The sequence below is a fragment of the Acanthochromis polyacanthus genome, chromosome 6, assembly GCF_021347895.1.
Source record: "Acanthochromis polyacanthus isolate Apoly-LR-REF ecotype Palm Island chromosome 6, KAUST_Apoly_ChrSc, whole genome shotgun sequence".
In the NCBI taxonomy this organism is placed as follows: Eukaryota; Metazoa; Chordata; class Actinopteri; family Pomacentridae; genus Acanthochromis; species Acanthochromis polyacanthus.
Genome location: NC_067118.1, coordinates 31,125,486 through 31,138,760, shown reverse-complemented (window position 1 = coordinate 31,138,760; position 13,275 = coordinate 31,125,486). Strand labels below are relative to the sequence as shown.

Genomic DNA, 13,275 nt, shown 5'->3' with positions numbered 1-13,275 from the left:
ACAGCAATTTAACCAGCTTAATTAGTCAAAAACACTCATTCCTAAACATAGTCACCTAATGTTCATGCAGGCTCCTTTCCATCCTTGCCAGCTAATGAATACTAAACGATAAACAGTTTGTTTTAATCTGTTACATAGTAAGTGCACGTCGAAAATTACGACTTCAGACTAAAGTACATCAGTCCTGGCTTTTGAAAAGATACAATGTGCAACATCAAAGTCTGAGCAAAACTCTCTGTTTTAAAAAGGCTGCAGGAAAGCTCTTAATGTAGACACTTTCCTGAATCACAGCAAAACACACAAGGTGTCTTTTTATCTCTGTCCATGCACCACAGTGCATTTGACAGATGGAGTGTTTATGTGAAATGCAGTGGCACCTAAAAACCTTTCTCTTGTAGAGGCTCTTTCTCTTCAGAGTTAACCAGTCTATTTGTGACCTGCTGACCAATGCCTGTATTTCTTCCAGGCCTGTTAGGCTTTACTGTCCTGTTGAAAGAACATCTCTCTCTCTTTGTTCCTATCGGCATTTGTGTTTGGAGTGGCTATCCCTGTTTGCTGGGCTTTAAAGCTGTGAAAGCCCTGGCTTTCAGCTCTTTAGGGGTTTGCTGTCTTTCTGTCTGCAAATGACAGACTGTTTCTACTGTCCTGCAGCTCACTGAACCAGTGTCATACGTTGAAATGCCAGCACACCTAAGTGACACACTCATGACAGGCCGCTGTCTGTTCCTGTGTGTTTGCCTGTATGTTTCTTTTTATGTTTCTTGGGAAATTCTAAGGGAAGATTGTGATGCTTTCTACTGAGACGATTTTGTTCAAGTGCCAAATGAAGGTACTCAGCTTGGATACATTTAATGACATTATCTGTGTGTGTTTGTGGCTTTTAACGTTTTATTATCCATTTTTGTTTCCAGCAACATTTATATATAAATCAGTGTAGATATTGAATACGTATACTCAGATTCTATAACTCATGCAGTGTATTTTTGGGAGTTTTATTTTATTATTTTCTGCTTTTAAAACTTCACTTTAAAAATGACTTTCCATTCATCTATAAAATGTGAGGTGTCTTATGTTTTTAAAGAGTTTCAGAGGCAGCCTTTCAGTCGTTTGAAGCTGTCTGGATGATATAATGCATAAAACTGCAACATGATTCATGTTGAAAGGACACCTTTCTTTTAATGTGTTTGAAGTTGAAGGTTTTATTCAACAGACTGCGAGGTGATTTCAAGAAATGTCTTTCTCCCATTGTTTGAGACAAGTTTTCCCTCAGTTAATGCTTGCACCATCCTCAGACATGCCGTTATGCGTCATGTGCAACAGTAAATTAGAATGAGTAAAAACAAACTTGTCATGAACATCAAAGCTGTTTTCTGCTAACTAACCGGTTCATGGTTTCCAATGCAGATAGACTGTAAAAAAAAAAAAAAATCTGTTGTTGTACAGAATTTTTCCTTTTTATTTTACAGATTTTATTCAGCATTTTTCACAAGAAGAAATAAAATGACTAAATTATGAAATGTAAAATAACAAAGCTCTATGAAATACACAAGATTTTTATGTAAAGCTACATGTGAAAACATGTTTATACTTGATATGATCTAAAATTCCCTGTGTTATTATGAATGTTTATTCAGGGTGATTTCAAGTTTTTTCAAAGGTAACATAATTTCATGTTGTAAGTGAACATACTTATCAAACAATAAAGATATGTCAAGTGTAATAGATTTTTATTTCAAATTACATGAAAAACTCTTTATATGATCTACAATTAACCTCATATTCTTGCAAATTAAAACTAAATTTACTATTTTACAACAGTATTTAGATTCTTTTTCATTGAATAATATGAGCCCTACAAATAATGACACTTTCCTGCAGTATGAAGCTTTATTTGAATTCAAACATTTGCCAACCACATTTATAGGCAATTTTTATTTTAAACCTGCAAATGTACTTTATTTGATATTAACATGCCAAAAAACATCCATTATGTAAAATTAAGGCTACATTTTTAAAATGTATTTATGGAATAGATATTTTTTCTTATTTTAAAGTATTTTTTTAGCCCCCACTGCTGCATTACCTTTCTTTTTTTTACAGTGTAGAATGTGAAAAAGAAATCCATTGTATGTAGTCTTTGCTTTTCTTTAACTGAACAAGACTATTATGCTCTTTGTCTGAATCTGTTTTGACTGAGATTGCTCAGATAAGCAGATTTTATGCTTCAAACGCATAAAATGGAACCGTCTTTCTGAATACACAAATACCTACATTACTGATACTCTTGTGTAATTTCTATGGTAATTGTTTCACTCTAATTCACAAAGCCCCTAGAACGTTATAGCAATGCATATGATAATTAGATTTCTTTGTACATGCTAACATGCAGATTATGTTCAACCTCACCTGTATTCTCAAATAAGGGAAAGATCGCTTACATATGCATCAGTTCTATCTATACATGCACGATGCTAAAGAACAGGATCAGAAAGCACCTGCTGAGTGCAATAAAAACAAGTGAAAATTAGGTTCATCCTACTTTGCCATTCAGTGACTATCGCTTAAATAAATTGCTTATATTTTGAATGCACAAGTGGACTTAACATTACCTGAAGGCGAACTCGTTGCAGTGCTACAGGTCACAGACAGTGGCGGCTGGTGAAAAATATTCTAGGTGGGGCTGTGCCATATCAAGTCAGTTTCAGTAACCGTCCCGATACAACTGAGCAGAAACGGCAGGATATCAGTGCTCTGTGAAATAATAATTATTTAATGCCAATATTAATGACTTGAGGCATTTTTGCACAAAACATGCACAACGTATTGCGTAACCACAATTTTGGCAATAAATTATATATACAGCTGAGCACATGAAACAGCGCATTAGTGTCGAATTGATGACTCAAGTATTATGTTAATAAGGGTTAAGTATATTAAGAAATTAATACTAGAACAGAAAAATACTGTACAGTAATTTATGATAAAGCTAAATGTTACTAACTGATCAGAACTGCAACAATTAAGTGACTTTTCAATTAGCAGACAAAGAAAAATACAATCTGCAACAATTTTGATGATTTCAACATTTCAGTGAACAAGCCAGAAAATGATGAGCAGATTACATAAGCAAACACTATTTAGACAAAATATCAAAAAATTACTAAGTGCAATACATTGCTTAATGATGTGCTAAAATCAACTTTATACAAAGAAAAATCTGGTTAAGGGAATAAATGTGTGTGTGTGTGTGTGTGTGTATACAGACAGACAGTACTCTTCTTTTGAAGATTACTTTGCATGAATATGAAACAGCCCTGGACAAAAATGATGGTACCCTTAACTTAATGTTTTGTTGTACAACCTTTTAAACCAGTCACTGCAGTCAGGTGACTTCTGTAACTCTCAGTGAGACTTCTGCACGTGTCGACTCCTGATGAGCAAACTGCTCCAGCTGTCTCAGGTGTGAAGGCTGTCCTTCTCCAGACTGCATGTTTCAGCTTCTTCCACAGATGTTCAGTAGAATTCAGATCAGGGCTCATTGGAGGCCACTTCAGAACAGTTCAGTGTGTAATTGTGCGTCACTCTTCATCTCTTCATCGAGCTGTGTCACAATGTTAGCCTTGCCTAGCATCGTTAGCTTAACGGTGTTCTCCATGTGTGCCCTCCTACTCTCGTGTTTCTTTATTTTCTCTGAAAAATGTTTCATATCTCTTACTCCTGAAACAGTCCATGCCGTGTCTGTCCCAGCCGTTTTATAGAGCAAACACGGGAAGCAATATAAAGCATTTGCATGGCTAGATCCAGCTAGCCAAGCCTTCCTCTTGTCGCTGTGTGACTGCGACGGTCACAGTTACCCACCGCACTCACGCATGCTCACTTGACTTGGGGCGAAATCGATTTTGCCCCTCTGGGCATCAGATTCGACGATGCTGATTGGATAAATTTCTGTTGCTATGTCGAATCTCTTGTCGGTAATTGGCTGCTCTGCCGCACTAGAGGGGCGATTTCTCTGGCGCCCCAGCAGCTCAACAGAGATGAGCAGGAAACTATTTTCCCCAAAAATTCTATTTAATATTTTGTACATGACATGTAATTGCGAATTTAAACATGCATGGTGCTAATAACTGATTATTGTTTATTTTAAAAAATATTTATTTTAAAAATGAAAAACACTGGGGGGGGCGGTGCCTGAGCGCCCTCTATTGGCCAGCCGCCACAGAATATAGTGTGTTAGGCTGAGTAAAAATAGCAATTTATCAAATAAAAAAAAAAAAATCCTGCTAGTCCTCACTTTAAAATGCTGGATGGTAGATAAATATTTAAACAAAGGACTTGTCATTCCCAAATCTCATAAATTTTGCATTTTGCTGTTGTTTCGTCGACTCGCTGAACCTTTTACACCGTGTTTGTTAACAACAGCATTGCTGCATTATCACACGTATCTATATATCCCCAGTGTCAGAAAGAGAGGCAGAGGAGACTACAGAAAGAGGAAGTGTGGCTTAAAAAATTGATATGGGATTCACTGGCTGTTGAGGTTTTAAAAATCTGGATATTTTAACTGCTTGGAAGCCGAAACAAAATTTAACCGGATATTGGAACCCATCTCTGTTGCAAACACGTGACGCCTGAGCCAAATGACAGAGAGGACAGACTACACAAGATGCAAAATTAAAACACAATCTATGCTTAAAAAAAAGAGAAGGGAAACAAATACAGGTAGAGAAAGAGAAGAACAGCATGCACACAAGGAAGATGGAAACAAGAGGAGCTGCTGCATCTCCTGGAGGACCAAAATCCAAAAAAATATCTGGAATGAGCACCAACAGCCGAGGGAGAGAGTCTACCACAGAATGGAAAACACATTTAACAACACAATGCAGCACTTTTTCCATTCTATTTCTCTTTCTCTTTTTTTGGAGGCTTAGCTAACATACCTCCTTTTGTGTTGCTATAAAAAGCCATGTCAGAGATGATTCAAATCTTCATCTTTTGATCTCGTCTTTCCGGTATTCTCGTTTTCCCAGCCACTATCGTCTGTTGAGGAGGACAGACCTGCGAACTTACTGAGTATACTGGCACCACCAGCGTCTGTGAACACGGCAAATTTTATTCAGAATTGTGAATACTGGAGCCCTAAGCCTCTCCATGTTCCTCCCCTTTGTTTACTTATAGCGCCTTCTCTCTTAATCTTCCGTGGTGAGAGTTGCGTGGGCTAAGAAAAAGCGTGAATGCTGAGGCAAACAAATGCATTGGTAATATGCTCAGGAACACTCTGGTATCACACAAGCCAGTGAAGCCCACCATTGCCTGAGTTTGAACTTTAAACACCTAAAAACAAAGCCAGCCAAGACTCGCAACTACAGAAACTCAAGCAGAGCTTCCTCAGGCTGTGTTACGAGCTGAGCTGGTGGGCATGATGCTTTCAGATTTTTTCAAAATGTGGGTTTTTACTTACCTCAAAGAGAGAAAAAAATACACAACAAAGTGGATGTTCACTGAAGTAGGCCCTGAAAGAAAACGGCAAAACAGAAGAGTGCAAAGTACTAAACAGCAAGCTGAAGCACGTCCTTTTTAAAGTACAGTACACCATGCAGTACTCACACTTCTGTAGTGTTATTTGCAGTTGTAATAATTTAACTGAAATAGGACAAAATGTAAAAATAGTACCATATTTTAAGAGCTAAATTATCTAATAGGTCAATATAATGGGCCATGTGAGCTCTATAACCAACTTTACTTAGTGGCCAAATAATAGAAATATAAATAAAAGCATATATGCAAAGTTATGTAATTCAGTACAATAACTTATCAATACATTTGACCTTTGTGAAACTGATCATATCAAACCAATATTAAGATTGTTTTGTTATTACTGTGACCAAGCATAAACATGCTATAACACAACACTGACATTTAATGACATTTTCATTTAATTTTAAGTTGATATGACTAACTTGTTATGAAAGGGCTGATTATTCACACATCTAGTTGATTCAAAAAAAAAAATTAGCTGTAATTTGAAATGGCAATATCAGGTGAATATCAATCCAACATGCATCTCACTTTTCTCTTGGCACTTGTTAGGATATTGATTGGTTTTTGAAGCTGATGTGTGTTTCCCTGGATAATCTGTATTTCACATGGAAGAGATCATCTGATCTGTACAGTTTGGATCCCTTCCATTGGAATATATTATATATAATCAATTTTAGAATGTGTAGAAGGGTAAACCTACCCACCACAACACTTAAGCCACTCACGGGTGATGTGAATAGCACTGAGTATCTCGTTACAAATGCACTTGTCAAGTGGGATAAATTAAGCAGTGAGCGAACACTCGGTTCCTGAAGTTGATGTGTTGGAAGCAGGAAAAATAGGCAAGTGTAAGGATTTAAGACAGGGTTGTGGGTGCCCAAGGCTCATTGACGCGTGAACAAATGCAGGCTTGAGTGGTCTGATCCTACGGAAAAAACTACCATAGCACAAATTGCTGAAAACTTTAATACTGCCTGTGATAGAAAGGTCCATGACAGCTTGCTACACATGGAGACCAATCAGAGAGTCTGTCTTGACATTTGTCCACCCCTGAAAACTTCTACGACGGGCATGAGAGCATCAGAGCTGGACCGCGGAGCAATGTAAGATGGTGGCCTGGTCTTGATCTGAGGAATCATGTTTTCTTTGACAAAATGTGGTCAGCCTGGTGTGTATGTGTTGTTTACCTGAAGAGGTTAATTATCATAGCTGTTCATGTGAACGTTACTTTGACACAAACTACCTACCTATACATTTATACCCCTTCATGGCAACAGTATTCCCTGCTCTCAGAGCCCTCTTTCAGCAGGATAGTGCTACCTACCACACTGCCAAAATGGTTCAGTGAGGGTTTGAGGAACGTGACGAAGAGCTCTAAATTCCCCAGATCTCCATTCTGTTGAGCATCTGTAGGATGTTCTAGAAAAACGAGACCCCACCAGAATCTGCTGCGAACATGTTAATTCATAATACCAGAGGACAACTTTGAGATCTTGTGGAGCCCATATCTCAGTCTGAGCTGTCTTAGCCTCACAAAGGGGACCTACACAACATCAGCAGGTAGTTTTGACGTTGTGGCAGATCGACACGTCTGTGCGGTCACATATTTGTGGGTGGATACTTTTAAAAGTGTTAGCTACCATAAATTTTTAAGTGAGAATTAATTCCTCTGCCCCCCCAGTGGTTGTGGTTGAATGGCACTTCTTTTATTCATTCCGCTCTCTTCATCTCCTCTCCTCTGTTTTCCCCATAGACCCGATGGCATGATAATTTCTCATTTGATTCAGTTTTGCCTGGCAGAAGGGAGCTAAGCTCACTGATAAGATCTCCTTAAGAACCAGACAAGTTGTCAGTAATGAAGGGAATTGCTTTGATCCGTCGACAAATAGGTCATTTAGACAGTGTCTGCTTTCTGATGCTGGATGATACAGTCATGACTCTCTGTCTCTGCTTCTCTCTCTCTCTGTCTCACTATCAGTCTCTATAGCTGAGCGCTCCTCGTCCACTCTCTCTCTCCCCTACGGACTCATATACACACAAACTGTTAAGGCAACAGAGGAAAAAGAAAAACAAAACCGTTTTTGATTATTACTGGCACTCTTGAAAATGAACTCTTTTGTTATTTTTATTATCCAATACAGACATTTTGTGTGTTTTTCTGTGTGTCCCTGCATGAGGTGCAAGATAGTTTTGTAGCAAGACAAGCAGGAGCAAGAGAGTTTCCTTGGTTTCATTAAAGTAAAATAAAAAGTGCTTATGCAGTTATGAGGAGCTCTTAGTGTTCATCTCATGCTGGGCCTTTTTTCAACACATTCCCTCCATTTCTAAAGTCGAAATGGCAGAATGACAGTGTGAGCTGCTCACTATACAAATGACTTGTCACAGTATTCTGTGATGAAAGTAAGGGACTGATAACGTACAACAACAGTTAGCGGATTCATTTTCGTGACATCACTGGATCTGACCATGTCTATATACATGAATTTTATTGCTTTCATTATTAATCATTCCCGAGACATCATTCCTTTGCCATAATTTGTCAATTCTGAACAATCCAAACAGGTTTTTGTGTGAGAATTGGAGGCAAAACAATGTTCAAACCTAAACCTTCCTTGAGATCATTAGTTGGCGTAAACAAAGTCTTTGTGCTCTGGAGACAACATAATTGTGCGTGCCTGAATACACATGTATGCCCGTGCAATCATGCACAAATATTTGGTGGAAACAGATGAGAAATAAGGATTCTGGCGCCATCCCTCAACAGTCTTATGAGCGTCTACGTGAACGTTGTGGGAGGGAGAGCTAATTGGCTGGAATGACTGCGGAAAACATGCAGCTGAATACCCCCCACCCCTCACCCAAAGCAGGACAACTTGGAAACGGGTGGGAAATCGGGGGGCGGGGAAAACCCAAATGGAATTATAGAGAGCTATCACTTCCTAACTGGTGAGGATTTATACGCCACTGCCAAGGCCAACGGATTGAAGTAATTTCATTTTTCATGCATGGCTTCTGTCCCCACAGAGACCTGAAGCAAAGAGAGAGGGAGCGAGAGTGATGAGAGTACAGCTGAGGGGAGAGATGAGAAGAAAGGGGAGGAGAAGAGATGAGAGAGAGGGGGAGTTGGAAAAGAGAAGGGAGGGCAGAGGAAAAGAGAGACAAGGAGAGGGGAGGAGAAGAGAGGGATAAATGAGAGGGGCTACACTTTGTCAGTTGGATGTGTAATAATTGGTTGTATTTTCTAATGCGACGGGAGAGGTATAGGAGTCGCCGTGCTGCAGCGTCTTTTCACTTTGCATATACAGGAGGGTAATGACAGTACATTGGGAGTTCAGCTAAGCTGCTTGCTGGATATTTGTTAGTTTGTTGGTGTTTAACGGCTGGAGTTTCTTTGAAGTAACAGCAGTCGATGCCTGCAGCTCGTTAATTATCATAGCTGTCGGCAGTAATTCACTGAGATATGTGCAAAGCATTTTGACGTTCTCCTTCTATTCCCCAAAGAAAACACACATATATACGTGCACAAATAGAATTGGTGGGCTGTTATGACAGCTCATCGTGCATTCATAGAGGGAAAGTGTCTATAAATGATCCCACTTGTTTGATTGTAGCAGCGGATTCATCTAACAGAGAGCTGATGATAAAGTTAATACCGATGAAGAGGAAGTAAAGGAAAGTAGACATAATAGCAGTTTCTGTAATGGTGACAGGTTTTTATTCCACAAGACTGAAAAGTCAGGATGACACCTGCCTAATACTATATGTCCTTCCCTTGTCCTTGTTAGTTGCTCCAGCTATTTTCTCAGCAGGCCAGAATTCCTGGCGTGTCAAAAGTGTGGCTAAATTGGTTCCTCGAGTGGTGAAAGATGGAGACAACTTTGGACAGTCTTACTCTTCGGGTGCACTCAGACTCTCTACTGAAATAGTCATTGATTAGAAGAAAAAGGTTGGCCATTCCCACGTGTGTTTGTGTGTCTGTACAGTATGTGCCTGCATACTAGAGTAAGTGTATGATTGAGTCATTTTGATACACCAGCTGATTTCACGGGTTGTCATGTAGTTAATGGACAGAAATGGGATGCTTGGAGGTTTGGTCTCTATTTGGGCACTAAATTGAATAACTCTTCCAAATGAGTCCCAATTACACAGCACTTCAGTCCAAATCACAGGCCTAGCAGTGCACTTAATGCACCTATTAGTTGCCTATCTGGCAAGGACAGCTGAACCAAAAAGCAGGACTATTTTTCAGAGTATATTCTGCTTCCCGTGTCCCACAGTTATTAAATAATTTTCTTCTTGGCTGCACCATCTAGATTTGAGATTTATTTTCTTCTTTGCCCATTTTACCTCTGCAAAATTTGTTCATTGTTATGTTTTCTGTTCCCTAATTACACAGCAATTACCGTCTCATATTTTCACTTTCCTATCTAATTGTCATTTTTGTTCAAAACATGTCGGTGGTCTTGCAGTGGCTCCAGCAAGTCTTTATGAATCTCTACCTGACTGTCAACATAAACACCAAATATATGTTGATTTCATCTCTCCATCCCCAGAATATTGAATTCAATTTTTTTCTTTTTGCAGCAGTCCAATTCTGCCAAACAGAATGCATAGCACTCACTGCAGCAGCACTAATGGAAACCTTGAATACACAGAGGAAGGAAATGTCAAACTGTGGTGTGTGTGTGTGTGTGTGTGTGTGTGTGTGTGTGTGTGTGTGTGTGTGTGTGTGTGTGTGTGTGTGTGTGTGTGTGTGTGTGTGTGTGTGTGTGTGTGTGTGTGTGTGTGTGTGTGTGTGTGTGCTTGCATTTCCCCTGTTGTTGAGACCTAACTCTGTTTACACAATCCCATTGTGAGGACCCAATTTCCTTTTAGGGACACAAAGCAAGTTTCTATAATGTAAGTCCTTATATGTTAAAGTTAAGGCCGTGTAACTCTTAAGGTCAGGCAAATAGTGGGTGTGGTTAGGTTAGGGTGAGGTCCAGCCTCCAAGAAATTAATGTAAATCAATGTAACGTCCTGTGAATTGATGGAAACTTGAATGTGTCCATATGCCTGTGAATAATATGCAATATCAGGTTTCTGAGGACAAAATTATGAAACTCCGTTGCTGCAAATCACAACCTGGTTCTTGAATAATAAACACCTCACAGACTAAATTGCTCTTAAAGGAATCATCTGAGAATGGAAACAATGTGTGCAAGAGAGAAACGGGGACATAAAACCAGTAAGAGAAAAGGTTGCAGCCTCACTGAAATGCGTCTTGAGACCTGAATTCTCAACTGATTGACTGTTTCTCTGTTGTGATGCAGATTCGTTCAGACCAGGACCAGGACATCTCGATCCGATACAGCATCACTGGAGTTGGAGCAGATCAACCACCCAACGAGGTGTTCAATATCGACCCTGTGCTTGGGAAGATGTTCGTCACCAAACCTCTTGATCGAGAACATCGCTCTTCTTATCATGTGAGTGTCTCCACCTCGCAGATGGTGGAATAAATCATGGAATTTCCAGTTTCCACCTTTTCATTTGCAGGTTTTTCATCACTGCGTGAAAAACATCTGGATGAGGTGAAGTATAAGTCAGAGAATGCGGTAATTAATCATTCAACTCCCCTCCAGTCACATTACCTTTCTCATAGCTGTGAAACCGCTGCAGTAGCACACGACAGAATGACTCACAAAATAGTGAGGGGAAAATAAAACATTCAATGATCCACAATATTCGAGATCTCATGCCTGGATGTACAATTAGTGACGTTTGCAGTTGTCTTATTTGTTTCCCAACTGAAAGATGCATGAAAAGATTGATACCACTGATTTTTGGGCCCTATAACCAGCAGTCAGTTAGCGTAGCTTAGCATAGACACATTTAAAGAAGGCCGACAGTAATCTTGGCTCAAGTTTTGTTTACCCACAACTTAAAATCTTACTAATTACCATTTTACTTACTCACTCTTGTTCATGGAAATTTTAGAATGAAGATGGGATATAATCGGAAGTTATGTGCTGTCAAGGCCACAGTCTGGGCGCAGTGACTTCCTGGGGTCTTGATGGCATGATGAGGTTGCCAAGCAACTAACAAAGACAGCACTGACAAATCCATGCATGAGGAAAAATTTGAGGGGCAGGTATGCATTTTTTGGACAGAGCCTAACTAGTTTTCCTGTGCCTACCAGTCTTTATGTTAATACCTCCTGGCTCTAGCCTAGCTTCAAATTTAGCATACATTCATGAGAGTGATATCGATCTTTTTTTTAGTCTAATTCTCAGTGTGAAAGCAAATAAGTATAACTTGCAATATGTCTTTTAGAATATTTCATAACTGCCACTGTGAATGTACTCCCCATGAAGAGAGCTGACCTTCAAACGGCTATTCAGCTAGCAGTAGAAATCTGTAATTCAGCCTCTGATGTTAATGCTGGAATATAATAAAGGCTGCATAATTAGACTGCCTCCGTCCAAATTCCAAAAGCACCCACAAATTTCTCTAAAGCATATTGTCAGTTTAACCTGTGCATAAACAGTATTATAAGAATGTTTTTGGCCCGATGCAGCATATACTGCCATCTATTTTTTTTCTGTGCCTGCTGTTTTTTGATAAAATACCCACACCTGCACTGCCTCATTTGAATGAAACTTCCATCTCTCTGTGCCTCTGCTGTCACATTTGTGCTGTGCATGCTGTTCTAGGCACAGTGATACAAAACACTTGGGAAAACTGCATTTAAATTTGAAGAAAGTACTAACTTGTTGTATTGCTGCTTAAGCTCATCTTTCCACTCATCCCTCTGCTGCAACAAGACACTGTGATGTAGTGAGCAACAGCGCAGTGTTCATCAATTTTACTTTGCATCTCTGGTTTTTCTCTGTCTCTGTACCTGCCACTATCTTTGTATTTATATGGAGATCAAGGCTGAGTTACGATCCTGGTGAGCTGGCAAGTCTAACCTTTCAGCGGGAGGTGAGCAGATTTATACCCAAGAGAAGCTCCAATCAATGAGATGATTTGTTAAGAAAGCTGGGCGTTTGCTAAAGGCTGCCTAAGTTAACTGCGTGTTTGTTGTAGAGGAAGCGTTAGTCGGTATGGAACACAAAGTGTGGTGGGAATCCAGATGAGATGTATAGAGATATTGCGGTGCAATTAGTGCCTTCAGTTGTTGGGCAACATGAAAGCAGCATGAAGCATGGACATTCTCCATCCAAGAGCCTCAGAGTCAGGGAAGGTTTTATTTATAAGCATTGTTATCCAGGAAGCTACAACACACACAAAGTTGGTATTTGACTTTGTGGTCTTTCTTTTGTTTACTTCATATTTCATGCAAGGACAGAACAAACGGTCTGCTACTTTTTATTTCAAAAGAATAAGCAGTCTGAAATTCAAAACCGACCATGCAACAAGATGCATTCTTATGAGGGGGGAAAAAAACCTTAAAGCTTCTGGGTCTGCTGTTATCTCTATCAGGATTCTGCCTCTTGCCTAGGACAGTGTGTTTTCTCTCCCTTCCTTTCAAGATAATAACTTTAATGTGGGCCCAGAATTACATTTTGCCTTCCTTAAACATGGTGGTAATCTCTGACTCCTGCTGTTATTGAATTAGGGTGTGGGTTCATGCAGGATGGAGGGATGAGGGTGGGTAAAGATAAGGGGCCTGGCTCGTAGCCTGTTACAGCACACAAGATGCGATACGCTATGGCAGCACACGGATATTGGGTGCAGGACAGATCAGACAAT

At 39.6% G+C, this 13,275-nt stretch overlaps 1 protein-coding gene across 1 annotated transcript in view; it reads left to right on the top strand.

The window, feature by feature from the left end:
• Nucleotides 1–13,275, top strand: part of LOC110948302 (cadherin-4-like) — a 232,853-nt gene that overhangs the window by 178,324 nt on the left and 41,254 nt on the right. The window contains exon 6 of the mRNA XM_022189773.2: nt 10,851–11,006. Coding sequence (XP_022045465.2) covers nt 10,851–11,006 — 156 coding nt within the window. The remainder of the gene's footprint in view (nt 1–10,850; nt 11,007–13,275) is intronic.